General features: G+C 39.4%; 1 protein-coding gene across 4 annotated transcripts in view; it reads right to left on the bottom strand.

The window, feature by feature from the left end:
- Window positions 1–6,763: 6,763 nt before the first annotated feature.
- The window catches only part of LOC131231062 (uncharacterized protein YKR070W), a 60,031-nt gene continuing 51,844 nt past the window's right edge, over window positions 6,764–14,950 (bottom strand). For all 4 annotated transcript variants that reach the window (XM_058227151.1, XM_058227153.1, XM_058227152.1 and 1 more), the window contains 5 exons: window positions 11,291–11,389; window positions 11,037–11,104; window positions 10,694–10,901; window positions 10,478–10,561; window positions 6,764–7,149 (listed from right to left, as the gene is read on the bottom strand). In XM_058227151.1, the coding sequence (XP_058083134.1) occupies window positions 7,093–7,149; window positions 10,478–10,561; window positions 10,694–10,901; window positions 11,037–11,104; window positions 11,291–11,389 (516 nt within the window). In that variant the 3' untranslated portion in view covers window positions 6,764–7,092. The remainder of the gene's footprint in view (window positions 7,150–10,477; window positions 10,562–10,693; window positions 10,902–11,036; window positions 11,105–11,290; window positions 11,390–14,950) is intronic.

Genomic DNA, 14,950 nt, shown 5'->3' with positions numbered 1-14,950 from the left:
AATCTCTACCTTAACTTGTATTCCCACAAGTCACCCTGAAGATCTCTTATGCTAGCCTCCGCCTTAAGCGTAGACCGCTCTTTGAAAGGGTGCTCAATCTCATCAATGATTAATAAGATTGATCAAGCATAAGCAGTGCTTGAACTTATCTGTGATCACTGGATTTGTCAATATATCCATGCAATTCTCGTTCGTGTGAATCTTCTAAAATAAAATCTCTCCTAAAGTAATGAGTTCATGTATCTTATGGAACCTCGCATCAATGTGCTTAGTTCCCGCATGATACACCTGATTCAACACTAGATGAATAGTACTCTGACTGTCACAATGCAACCGAATCGCCTCCTGTTTCAACCTGAGTTCTTATATCAAACCCTTCAACCATAATGTCTCCTTTGATGCCTTCATTGCAGCTATGTATTCTGCCTCAGTTGTAAACAACACTATATTAAACTATAGCGTAGATCTCCAGCATATTGGTCTACCTGCTAATGTGAAAACATATCCTATAGTAGACCTCTTGTTGTCTAGATCTCCTATATAATCCATATCCATGTAATCTACAAATCTACCTGAAGCTTCATGTCCCCCGACTATGATTCCAATATCGACTGTGCCCCTGAGATATGTGAGAATCCACTCAACTACATTATAATGCTCTTTTCCTGAATTCGCCATATAACTGCTAACCACACTAATTGCATGTGAGATATCCAGTATTATGTAAACCATTACATACATGAGACTCCCTACCATACTTGTGTATGTCACTCATGACATGTCTGAAATCCCCTATTCTATGCTTAGACATGACTTGGCTGACAACTTAAAGTGGCCTACTAGAAGCATGCTAACTGGTTTAGCATCTTCTATATGGAACCTCTCTGTCACCTTCTGCATATAACCCTTCTGAGACAGCCACAGCTTCCTAAACTCTGTCTCTATGAATCTTCATGGTTAGGATCTTCTTCGTAGTGTCTAGATCTTTCATGTTAAACTCCTTACTTAATAGAGACTTAAGCAAGAGTATCTTGTACTTGTCCTTTACACCCAACTTACACACTATAGCCCTCTGACCCTTTGACTTCCATGTCTGATTCCTGTGTAGAGATTTCATCTCCTCCTCCATGGCCGACATCCACTTGTCGCCATCCCTTATATACTTAACTTCTTAAAAGGTGGATGGATCTCCACTCCTTGTGAATAATGCGAAAGAAACCATGTCCTCGAACCAATATCGATCTAGAGCTCTAATAGTTTGTCTCTCGCTATTCTTGGTTATACTTTCTTGGGTATCATGTTGATTGTTTTGGTCAGTTTCTTACTTTTGTTGAATTTCACCTTTAGTAGCCAACTCAAGTGGTTCCATCTGCATCAACAATCTCTCTACATCACCATGTATTTCTGATTTCCCTACAGCATCCTTATTGGTCTTAAACAATGCCTCATCAAAGATGACATCTTTGCTAATGACCACCTTCTGAGAAATTGTATCACAAAGCTTGTGACCTTTAACACATTTATCATACCAGACAAAGATCCACTTTCTAGATTTGGAATCTGACCACTCTACTCATGGACGTATGCTAGACACTCAAAGATCCCCAATCATGAGTAGTCGATATCTTTGTTTGTCTAGACTTTCTTTGCAACCTTGGAGTCCAACGCTGTAGATGGCGACCGATTCACAATATAGCATACCATGTTAATTGCTTCTTCCTATAAGCTTTTAAGCAGCCCCACATGTAACCACCTACTTCCCTCCATCTCCAATAGGGTTCTATTCATTATCTCTGCCACTACATTTTGTTGTGGGGTCCTTGGAGTTGAGAAGTGTCTTATGATGCCCTGTTCCTTATAGAATTTTATGAATTTCACCTCTCTGTACTCCGTACCATTATTTTACATGTGACACTTAACTTGTCTCTCGATTTACTTTTTTACTTCTAGCTTCTATTCCTTGAACTCAATGAACACTTTAGACATGTGCTTTAAGAAGTAGACCCAAACCTTCCTCACGTAATCTCATGTGAAACTTACAAAGTATCATGTTCCTCCCTTAAACAGTGATGTCACCGGCCCTTAGACATCGAAATGCATGTAATCGAGCACCCCGCTGCTAGAATGTGTAGCAGACTTGAGTATTACCCTGCATTGTTTCTCATAGATACAATGATCACTGAAATCCATCTTGCACGCCTTAACTACCTTCCACTGTTTCCATTTATGGAGTTCCATCATGACCCTCTCGCTTATATGCCTTAGCTGCATATGCCACAAATTACTTTCATTTGTGTTGCATTCTGTGTGTGAGGTGGTAGCAGCCTCACCATTACCATATTCCCAACCAACTTATATAGATTTCTCATCTTATGTCCCTTCATTAATACCATTGCACCTCTGGTGACCTTAATTACACCACCAGATGCAGTGAATGTGCATCCGTTCGTATTTAAAACACCCAAAGATATCAAGTTCTCCTTCAAATTCGAGACATACCTAACATCACCAAGAGTCCGTACAACTCCATCAAACATCCTTTCCTCGACGGTCCCTATTCTGATGGCCTTGCATGCTGCATCATTCCCCATTAAAACATTCCCACCATCATAGGACTTGTAGAAATCAAACCAAGTCGTATCCAAGCACATACGATACGAACATCTTGAATTGAGTATCCAAGTATCTAAAAGATGGCTCATACCTGAGGAGACTGAGAGATGATCTCATTTTGATTCATCTTCCGCTACGTGAGCCAATTTGCCTGTATTCCTTTATCTTTACTTTGCATGCCATCCTTCTTTTTCTAACTAACTCTCTTGAAGTGCCCATTGATGCCATAATAAAAGCATCCATCTTTAGCCTTTGATTTTGATTTAAACCTTTTTTTTCTTGTCAGACTGAGATCACTCAACGGATCTCCCATGTCCCAAACCCCCTTTCGCAACTAACCCTCCCGTCTGAGAGTCTTCATCGCATGTCTTCTTCCTCATTGCGTTAGAAATGAGAGCCGCAATAATTTCTTCAAGCTTCACTATATAGTTCCCATGTAACAAAGTAATGACGAGATAGTCGTATGATGTAGGAAACGATGCTAAAATTAGCATCATTTTATCTTCATCCTTAATTGTCACTCCAAGCCGTAACAACTCGCTACATACCTTTGTAAAGGACTTTATGTGCTTAGGAGATTGAACCATTCCTTCATCCGTAGCCCAAAAAGTTGTTCTTCACAAAAAACTTGTTAGTGAGGGACTTCACCATGTATAGGTCTTTTAGTTTCTTGCACATTTCAAAGGGTGACAACTTATTAGTAAAGACTTTGTCACGTATAGGTCTTCTAGTTTCTTCCACATCTACAGGGGTGATTCCTCATTCAGAATATTGTACATGACTTTATCCGATAAACATAAACAGAGGGTGCTCATAGCCTTCTCCCTGAATTCGCTCCAGTCATCATTAAACATCTTTTCCAGTTTAGTCTCCAACAATGTCTTACTCAACCATTGTGATACTATAATATCCTTAACCTTCCGCAACCACAAACTAAAATTATTCTTCCATCAAATTTCTGTATATTGAATTTTGACCCTGACATTTTTGCTGAATTTTCTAATGTCTTTAAACTTGATGCTCTAATACCACTTTGTTAGATTAATTGGCTCGTCGTTCACACCACTTTGATGTAATTTTACATCTATAACAAACCCAGATCAACCCCTAGTATTAGAAATTCAGATCTAATACCACTATTAAATGTGTGCACTTTGTGAAAGCACGTTTAATGAAGATAGAATAATCAAATAGATAACACAATAAGCCAAATGGATAATACAAATTTTATATGAAAAACCTTTACAAAAAAAAACTACAACACAAAGTGACAAAGATCTCCACTATAATCAAAAGCCTTAGAGTTTACACTACTCACATTTTTCGATTACAGAATCACCCGATCTCCGCTTGTGATGCATACCTAGAAAAACTCTAATCCTTTAAGAAAATTCCTTTCCAAAGCCCTTACAAGTGTAAAGAACTCTCTCACCTCACCAAAACCATTGTCCTTATGGAGAAAACACTCATCTCACCAAGCCCTAATCAAGATTAGGACTTATATACCCTAACTTCTGCAAAACCATGTAAGTGTGTATGTCCATCAGTTGGACCGACTCGAATTGATAGGGCTATCGGTTGAACAGATAGCGTCTTGCTCTGCTCTTGACTGAGAACTCACCGTACACTATCGATCGAACCGACAAGCCTTCTTTTAGACCAACAGCGTTTGTTACAACTCCTACACTACGCAGAATCTAAGGCGTCGCACAACAATCTCATTTGAAAGTTTATCAAATTATTTTTTTCAACGGGCTCAAGATCATCCCAATCTAACTTGTCATAAACAAGTTATAAGTGTTTTAAGATTTAAGTATTGTTTATTTTGTTTAATTAAAATTAGCATTTTAGGATTTAAGCATTGCTTTGAGTTTGAATAAATTAAGATATCCCCTCTCTTAAATCTATAAATAAATATAAACTGAGAAATTTGGAATTTAATAAATTGATATTGAAAATTTTTTTCTCAATTGAGATTTCATGAAAGTCCAGTGAGTGATTGTTAAAGTAAATTGCAGGATGTCTACTAGTTGGGTTATTGGTCAATAGAAATTTTCAGGAGTGGCAATGGACAGCGGTTCAGCACGGGCTGTGGGGCCAGTGCAAACATAACCCGAGGACTGGGCCGAGTTTGACATCTAGTCCTGATGTCTGTGTGAGGCTGGCCCCGACCATCGTCGAGTGAGCCACCATAATAGATATGTTGTGTGGATCACTTCTTCTTAGTTGGATATCTTATCTCATCGTTCGTGTGCAATTCCAAAGTGCACTTACCTCGCACGTAGGAAGTAGGGAAACGTGTTAGAAACCAGGTGGGCCACAACACGCACTAAAAAATGGAGATGGTTAACAAACCAGGACTTAATGTACGGGCCCAATGTCTTCTGTATATTTTATCCAAACCGCTAAGAAGGGCCAAAATACCATCAGTAGAAGGTTCAAGAGCAATGTTACAGTTTTATTCAGTGGTGTGGTCCCCGTGCTTTGAATTGGTGAGATTTTTGTGATGTGCGGTGGAAATGAAAATGAACATAATCAAAATTACGTACCTCATAGTGGCTGGATTATAGTTCTGTTGTATAATGCTTTCTTTCCTGCCAAAGCATCAGTTTTGCACGACACTCACACCGTTCAAAAGGTGGGCCGCATCGTCTGTGAGTGATTTTGACTCTGTATCCTTCAGTGCGAGCCGAGGTTCCTCATTTTCTTGACACGTGGTATTTATGGGCCCCATCGTTATGCATGGGTTTTATCCATGCCGTCCATCCATTTTTCCAAGACCATTTTAGGATATGAGCCCAAAAATGAGGCAGATCCAAGGCTCAGGGAGACCACACAGTAGGGATTGAATGACCTTATGAGTTTTGGATCAAGCTGATATTTGTTTTTTCCTTTCATCAATGCCTGCGTGACCTTATGAGTGACCTTATGAACAAGTTGTATGGCAAATAAACATTACCGTCGGCCCAAATAAAGTTTCACCGGTGGCTATCATGATCACAGCCGCTTCCTGTGGTGTGGTCCACTTGAGCCTTGGATTTGCCTCATTTTTAGGCTAATGCCCTATAATGATCTGGAAAAATGGATGGACGGCATGGATAAAACCCATACATCACTTGGACCAAGCTCGCACAGGCGTAGTATCCCACTTCCGTATATATGGTGCTTCCCACCCTTTGAATGGCTCGGATGTTGTTTGGAACTGACGCATTAGCGTAGAGACAGTATTGTGTGTGTGAAGGTTCACAAAGTTGAGTTAGCACATTTATAGGATGATCTGAACTCATGGTACCACATCTCTTCACATGTTGCACTCATCTACGATTATCCCAACCATCCAATTTTTGGGACACTTCGTGGATGGATAATCACTCTAAAAATCTCACTGATTATGTAATCCTAAACTCCACCTAATAGTTATCAAATGCATCATTAAAACTAAAATACTGAGTGGTCCAAATTCTTATATATCAGTGAATTTTGGTCCATGCTCCATCCACAATTGTGTAAGTGATTTGAAGGTCCTTGATAGAAGTACAACAGCCATGTGAATCGACTATTCATAGGCAGTCTTGAAATACTTACACTTACTGATGATCCAAACCGTCTTCAAGTCACCAGTCACTGGGTACGAAAATGGAGCCAGGTTAGGTCAGCTCGAAGACTATTTTTACTAAATTAACTATGTTGAAATAGTAACACTTAACTGAAACAATAATATGTAATAAAAAATAGTTACCTAAGCAAATCCAGTCTTCAGTTGGTAGTTACATGTTTGCTTTATTAGTGGGATTGTGAGTTGAAACCAATACTCTTCTTTTTTTTCTTTTTCTTTTTTACCTTTTATTAATTTATCAAATCAACTGACTCAGCCTGAATTATCATGAGTTGTTAGCTCATGATAATTCAGTATGTTAGCTCAATGAGTCTTGCCAAACTGATATGGAACCAACTTGAACAGCAAGTTTCATAGTTTACTCATCTTGAAATCTCTTCAAATCAAAGCTCGCTTGGCTGAGTTTCAAGTTGAGTGACCAAGTTTTAGAACTATGCTTGAAACAGAGCTGAATCGACTCAACTCGGCCGACTTTCAGACAAGTCACTTAAATATATGCACCCAGATGATATTCAAAAGAGAGCAAGAAGCAAATCTACGCAACTGTTTCCTTCCTTCTTTTTCCAACCATAATTTCATCATACATGTATTATTCAATAAGAGTATCTGCGTACCTGGATGAGTTGTGTCAACTTGACCAGACTGGCTATTGAATTGAGTTGCCTTTTCAAAACTATGGTCTAATGAAAAAGATGCACGCAAGCATGCGAGAGAGACATCCAGCGAATCCAAATAAGGAATCGTCGTCTTCCAAGGACTTGTTTCCTCAATTGAAATTGTTCGTGTATCAGCTTTCATGTACATACATCAATTGCTTGACATGGGAAGCAAGTGACATGCTGGAAAAGTATGTTGCAGGTATTTTAGGCCGCCTCCTTTCTCAAAATGTAATCCACCGCTTCCTCGACAGTGTCAACAACCTGTACAAACCATGAGAAAGCTACATTTAGGGATGGATGTGAGTTCCTGCACATTTAGGGCATGTTTGGGTTGAGGAATCTTTGGTGTGGAATTGGAAATCTCAGTAATTAAGCAATTATGTAATGATTATTTCTTGAGGCACTATGCAAACATGGATTCCATTTTTATCGGGTCTTATTTGGATAGCAAGTGGACATCAAATAGGATGCGGATTGAGTCCTACCCCCGCCCGGACGGTAATCTGTCCAAGCAGGGCTCTGTGGGGCCCACCGTGATATAAGTGTTTTATCCACGCTGTTCATCAATTTTCTCAGATCATTTAAGGTATGATCCTAAAAATGAAGCAGGTCCACAGCTCCAGTGCACCACACCAAAGGAAGCTGCAGTGATAATGACAGCCACTGTTGAAACCTTTCTAAGGGCCACCGTGATGTTTTTTTTACCATCTAACCTATTCGTAAGGTCATGTAGACGTGGATGAAGTGAAAACACAAATATCGGCTTGATCCAAAACTTCTCCAGCTCCCAAGAAATTTTTAATGGTGGACGTTCAATCCCCACTTTGTGGTCCACTTAAGCCCTGGACCTGCCTCAATTTTTGTACCATAACTTAAAATGATCTGAGAAAAACGATGAACGGTGTGGATAAAACACTTACATCACGGTGGGCCCCACGGAGCCCTACCCGGACGGATTACCGTCTGGGCGGGGGTAGGACGCAATCCGCGTCCCATCAAATATCCTCTCAAAATGGTCGCTTCGTATTCTGTGATTGAGAATCCAAACTCCATAGAAGGCTAATGATTGCTTGGTGGAATCCATTATTTTTATTGCCATCCAAACAACACAATAGGTCACATCAATGAAAATCCTATTCCATTTCCCTGGATTTCCATCGTTTTCCTCACATCCAAACATGCCTTTAGACAACCTAACAGTTCCATAGAAAAACCAATGCTTCAGCAGTAGTTTCTTCTTAAAAGGTAATAGGTGAACAAAGCCCAACAAGCAAGCCTCTACTGTTGGAATGAAAATGCACCTAACTATTCAGGAACCACAGTAGGGGCATCTGGATTATACAGAAGCTAAGGGTGAAAAGCTAAAAAACTTTGAAAAGAAATAATAAGTGTTACACTTTAAAGATGCTGAATTTGAAAGATAATAGGAGGCATTTGTAGGGGAGGTCTCACACCTCTAGGAAATGAGAGAGGTCTCGCATCTCGAGGTAGGGGAAGTGATCCTCATGATCGAAATGCAGTGCACCGTAATCACGAGAACGAGGAAAAGACTTGACGCAATTCTCCTGGGAAAAAGGATATTTCTTACGAGTCGAAGGATGATGACAGGAGAGGTCGGAAGGACTTTTGACAGGCTACGGAGGTTTCTCGTTACAGAAATACAGACAATCAGGACAAATCTCACTTTCATCTGAGATCTTTGAGTCGCCAAGGGTACTCTAGGGGAGACTTAGGGTCCCTAAGCTGCTTCCTGAGACGATCTACTAGAAGTAGGGATGGTCGACTTAAAATATCAGAGAGATTTTCATCTAAGAATCATCTTGGCGACCGTAGATGGCTAGATAAAGGTAAAGGTATCCTCGGCGCCCACCCAACTCACAATCGCAACAACGACGATGTAACCAGTGGCATATGGATTCTAGCCGGTAAAGGCAAGAAGATCAGGAAAAAAAAAAAGCAAAATCCATTAAAGCATCTAGAGGCCCTTAAGAAATTCCCCACAATATTTGTGGAGAAGTTTCCTGAAGAATGGATCGACGTACATTTTAGTAGGGTATTTGGTAAGTTTAGGAAGATCCAGGAGGTTGTTATCCCTAGGGAGAGAGGTGTTGGGGGACTGCGGAAGCACACAAAGATGAATCAAGCAAAGTATTCTAATCACACAATCAAGCCCAATCACAAAGATTCCAAATTTAACGTGGAAAAACCCTTAGGGAAAAAACCACGACACAAAGCGACAGATATCACTACGAAAGTAGAAATTACAAGAGATAGAGAGAATACCCCATCCAAAGAAGCCTCGAATCTCCTCTTACAAGCCCTTGAAAAACCCTAGGAACGAATTAGAAAGCTCATGGATACCCCTAATCCCGATTACACCCTTATTTATAGCCTCTAGGAGAATCCCAATCGAAATCAGAAACAAATCCCGCAGATACGCAACTCTGCACAATCATTCGATGGCACCTTTGATGGGGCATCGACAAACTGTTGATGGCATCAAACCCCCTTCGATGTCATCGAACTAAATACCAAAATGTTTCAGCGATAAAGCATGGATTTTCCAGATTATTCCAATGGCATCGAGCATGCCTTCGATGTCATCGACCAAAACACCCAAAGTGTCCAACAACCAACATGGGAAATTCCGGATTTTTACGATGGCATCGAACTTGTCATCAACAAACCTGTTGATTTTAAATGAATAAAGACAGTATGGAGATCCTCATCTCCCTATATTTCTCCATCAGCTGCCTAACTAGGGAAATAGCCTCAATGGTTGACCTTCCTAGCATAAATCCAAACTGATTTTCTGATGCATTCATCTCATGCCTTGGTCTTCGCCCAAGCACTTTGTTCCAACGGACAAAATGTAAAGTTGTAAAGTAGGCATAGATCTTGGTAGGAGCACATGCTGACGTAAAACAGGATCGTCGTACGTCCATAACCACCTAGTTACTCATGCTAGAAATCTATTACACCATGCTAGAATCAACCTATGTTACCTACATCCAGCATGAGTATTGCAAAGGTAAACCTTGGATAATAGACAATATTGAAGGTTTGGACATGAGTGTTCGTATTTAATATATCATGCTAGAATCAATCTGTGATATCTGCGTACAACATGAATGTCCCAAAGCTAAACCTCGAATAATACATTTAATGGTGAAGGATTAGACATGAGTATGACACAAAGTGTTTGTATCTGGATAACAAAGGAATCAAGGACCGAATTGAATTATGGCTTGGTTATAGAGAAGGGACTCACCAACATAATTGGCCATATCATGCAATATTGAAAGAATACTTGCAGACCATGGCCATGGGACTACCTGGTGATCAGCACTTGTATCTCTCAATTAACCTTTTAAGGCATCAATAATGAGGGGGATAGTTAAAGAGAACGACGCATGGTGATCTATTGCTGTTTAAGTGTGCTTGTCCCTGTTTTAGTCATTAATTTCTTCAACTTACAAGGGTTTTTTTTAGGTAGTGTTTTAATAAGCAATAAGCAAAATGATGCATGCACATGTGAGTGAGGTAGGAGAGAGCAGGTGCAGCGATTTGTATCTGCATCTCAACATACCACATCAGCTGGAAAATGTGAATCATTTTCTTTCCCCTTGAAAACGCCCGTCCGTGTCAAAATGGAAAACCAGGGATGTCCTGCCTGAAAGCAAACATTGGGAGAACGTCATTCTTTCATATTCAATACATTTCAAGGAAGTTTTTAGGGTAAATAGTACAGAATTTTAAAATATACAAGAAAATATATTCAAAACTAGAAAGCCAGGGGACAGACCTTCCGTGCTCCTTTGATGTCAACTGAAGGATTATCTCCAATCATATAAATTGTTTTGAATGGATGATTTATAGTGTCTCTGTCTTTCACAATATGATGATCGGCATAACAGATAGACCAAAGTTCTTTCAATATACCTTCAGCATTCTTGAAAACAGATGGATTTGGTTTCCCAAAAGACGTATACTTTAGAGTGTCATGATGAATTCTGCATATTTGAGACTCAGTATGAGGATAGGCTATAGTTACAACTCCCTCCATAGCAGACAAGAAAGTTCACATGAAAACACAGTTCTTCATGCCCATATCACATTAATATTTTCGTTGCATGCTTGAAAGTTACCTGTTGAAGATGCTTTCTAGTGCAATCCTGAAAGCACCCATACCAAGGCGTTCAGAAGGAAATGAAGCCTGGTTTGAGATTGATATTCGATGGAAGATTGGTCAGCACTTGTCAATGAAACATCAAAAAGGATAGGTGATACCCTAAAAATTTACTTTCCTAGTGTTCATAGTTTTCCAGAAACATCAAAAAGTTAGGTGGTGAAATATAGCTGATGTAGAAGTTGAAATATCTGAAATTAGCACGAAACTGACCTGGTATTCAAGATCATCAGCTGCAAAAAATAGTGAAGGTTGATGTCCACCATTCTTCCTTCCAGGAAGACCACCAGATCTTAAAATGTCACAGAGGACCTAAAAATATCTGCCAGACATTTCAGTAACTTTTTGAGCAAAAAGAAATAATGTGTAGTATTACCTATTCCAGGAAACGATTAATGAGTAACTCTACTGTGCAAAAGAAGGGGGGGTTAAGAGCATCATGTAGGGCAGCTAGTTCAAATTATAAACAATAAATATCTCATGTTTGATGCAAGACAATTAGCCACTTGCTCTAAAACTTGAACTGTTAGAGTATGACGAATTAATCCCTTTATCTCATAGCCCAGGCCTCACATATCATGGGTTAGGACCCTGGCCGAACCCCCCTCGTGGGCTCGTGGGCCCCAAATCACATGGGCCGCCCACCCCAAGTGTGTCCCCGCATCCCACGGGCTACCCCACTCGAGCCCGGTGTGAAATGGCCCTACATTAATCACCCCCGGTGAGGAGTCTTGAACATGAGACCTCGCCCATGGGCCCCAAATCACATGAGTCACCCACCCCAAGTGTGTCCCCACATCCCACGGGCTACCCCACTCGAGCCCAATGTGAAAATGCCCTTGCATTAATCACCCCCGATGAGGAGTCTTGAATACGAGACCTCCCGCTTTGATACCAATTTGATGCAGGACAATTAACCACTTGCTTTAAAAGCTCGAACTGTTAGAGTATGGCGAATTAATCCTTTTATCTCATAACCCAGGCCCCACATCTCATGGGTTAGGACCTCAGCTGAAACCCCCTCGTGGGCTCGTGGGCCCCAAATCACATGGGCCACCCACCCCGAGTGTGTCTCCTCATCCCACGGGCTACCCCACTCGAGCCCAATGTGATTAATCACCCCCGGTGAGGAGTCTCGAACACGAGACCTCCCCCGTGGGCCCCAAATCACATGGGTGGGCACTGCATCCCACAGGCTACCCCACTCGAGTTTGGTGTGAAAATGCCCCTACATTAATGTTTCTTTGTACAAAAGTATGCTCAAGGTAGTGGAAATCACTTTTCTTATTGCTTTCATTCTTTTTCTTTTTCTTTTTTTCCTACCTTCTAATGCTTAATATTTACTGAAAGAAAAGGAAGGATTCAGGTTTTTAGCTAACTTTGATTCCAAAAGAACCATGCACAAGTTTAAGTCACACAAATGAAGTGAAGTGAACCAAATAGTCTTATTTCATTTTTCCCCCCTTTTTTTTGGACAGTGAACCAATTAGTCTATGAAGTCAAATGCCACTTGATACCAGTTACTCCATTACTAGTGAAACAAAAGTCCAGTTCACTTTTCGAAATGAAAAATCATGTTGCTAGTACAAGAAACCGAAGGGGAACTTGTCCACATAGAAGGTATGAAGCAAAATCAAGTAGAGAGCTTCGATTTGCTCAGTATTTTCACCATAAATGAATCACGTAATTCCAGTCAGAGAGAAAATAGAATTTATGCATGATTACATGAGGATTTTCTTGAGATATTTCTCTATGGAAGGAGCACGTCCCTATCCTAGACCCATTACATACCATCACCTTGCCAAGGATGATCTCCTCAAATCGGAGATCAAATCACATTACCATCTAGGTGGGCCATACAATCTTCATCATCATTAACAAAGCACAATGCCATCCAGACCAAAAAGAATAACAATACTTCTTAGTCCCTTTTAACAAAAACATAATGATCGGCAGTACATATCTTGAACCAGGTATCTAGAAGAGCTGCACTAAACCTGTCAAAACAAGCTAGAGGAGACTTTCAACTTTCAAGCCATATATGGCTTTCTTCAAGCGACACAACACTACACCTTACGAGTGAAGCCTAGAGGAGAGGCAAGAACTTCTTCATGTAACTCATCCTATAAAAACATATTTTTGACATCTACTTGATGAAGAGTCTAATCCATGCCCATAGCAATGGAGATAAGAACTCCACCAAACTTTAGCTTAGCAACTGGAGCAAAAGCTTCAAGATAATAAGCTCTAAAAGTTTGAGAAAAGCCATTTGTAACCGATCTCACTTCATAACAAGCTATGCTACCAAAAAGGTAATACTTGAAAGTAAAAATCCACTTACTATCAATTCGTTTGTTTCCCTCTAGACAAATCTCTCATCTCCCGGCTTTGTGTGTGTTTCCAAAACAGCCATTTAATCTTCCATGGCTTGTCATCTCCAACCTTTGATTTATTTACTTAATTTTATTTTTTTTATTGAAGCAGCCATTTCATCTTCCATAGCCTTTCTCCAAGATAGGTAAATTATTGCCTCCAATCTCTAAGTAGAGGAAGAAGTTAACGTAGCAACAAAGGATGGATCCATGGGAGATAAATGTGAATAGGAAACAAACCTGTTAATGACATACTTAGTAAAATTATGTGTCCCTTTTCTCATGGATATAGGCAGAGCAATAGAAATGACAAAAGATAGAGCTATTAAAGGAGAGAATAGTATTAGGGAAATATGAAGGTTGCCTTTGTTGGAACTTAGAGGAGTCGAAGCTTACTTTCAATTTCAACTGCTCCTAACCAAAAACACTTCGCTACTTCTCTTAGTACTTGATTTATTCACCTATGGAGACTTTGGAATTCAAAGGACAAGGAGTGAGTATAACTTCATCCTTCTTCCCTTAAGATTGTCTATAAAGAAGAGACTTGCCCTCATCAGCGTAATAACGACCAGTGTTTAGGGTATTGGTATAATTACATGTATCGATGACATGGAAACAAAGAGATGTATGGATATCGTCTAAAATATTGTTGTCTAAGGGAAACATTGGGTAAAATGTGAAAATTTTCAATGAAATTTCAGGAGATGTTAAAAGAAACATGATTACACAATTATAACTAAAATTATTACAAAAAAAAAAAAACAAAAAAAAAAAAAAAAAAAAAAACGAAAACAAAAACAAAAAACAACTATACTAATAGGTTTCCATTATAAAAGGGTCCAAATCATGTGCTGTCAAACAGAAATAATGCAATAATTCAACACATTATGTACTAATTTACAACATCCTCAGGGAAGATCCACCAAAAAACTTTTTTTTAAAGGCTTTTTTATTTATCAATTTCTGGAATTTACAAGTATTAACAGCATATCATAGATACTATTGATATTATCATAGGATATTGACAATACAATGCATTTTTCTCAAAGTGATGTGGCTAGTATCTCGCTGTATCATCGATGTATGCAATAATGAATCCCCCAAAAAGTATTTTATCATTAAGCAGCAATACTGACAATATCACCAACATTACTAAGAATATCGGCACTACCAAGAACGCTAACAACAACCTCAAAGTTATGTGATGTCCACAAACATAAAGAAGAAAGGATGCAAAGAGAAGATAAGAAAAGAGAATTAAAAAATAAATAAATAAATAAATAATAAAAAGATAAGAAAGAAAAGTTGGGTTGGAAGCCTCTACCCCCTTATATCTTTTAGTAATAAAACCTATAATGACCAAAGTACCCCTTATTACAATGAGGTAAGTACAAGTAGGTGCATTAGATAAGACTACGGGACTTTATGAACAAAAAAAAAAGACCATAAGAATGTACTGACCCTCATAACATTCATATAGGTAGGCAATACAATCATATGC

This window comes from Magnolia sinica, chromosome 17 (assembly GCF_029962835.1).
Source record: "Magnolia sinica isolate HGM2019 chromosome 17, MsV1, whole genome shotgun sequence".
NCBI classification, from domain to species: Eukaryota; Viridiplantae; Streptophyta; class Magnoliopsida; order Magnoliales; family Magnoliaceae; genus Magnolia; species Magnolia sinica.
Note: the sequence above shows the minus strand (reverse complement) of the source record. Positions and strands in the feature narration are given on the sequence as shown.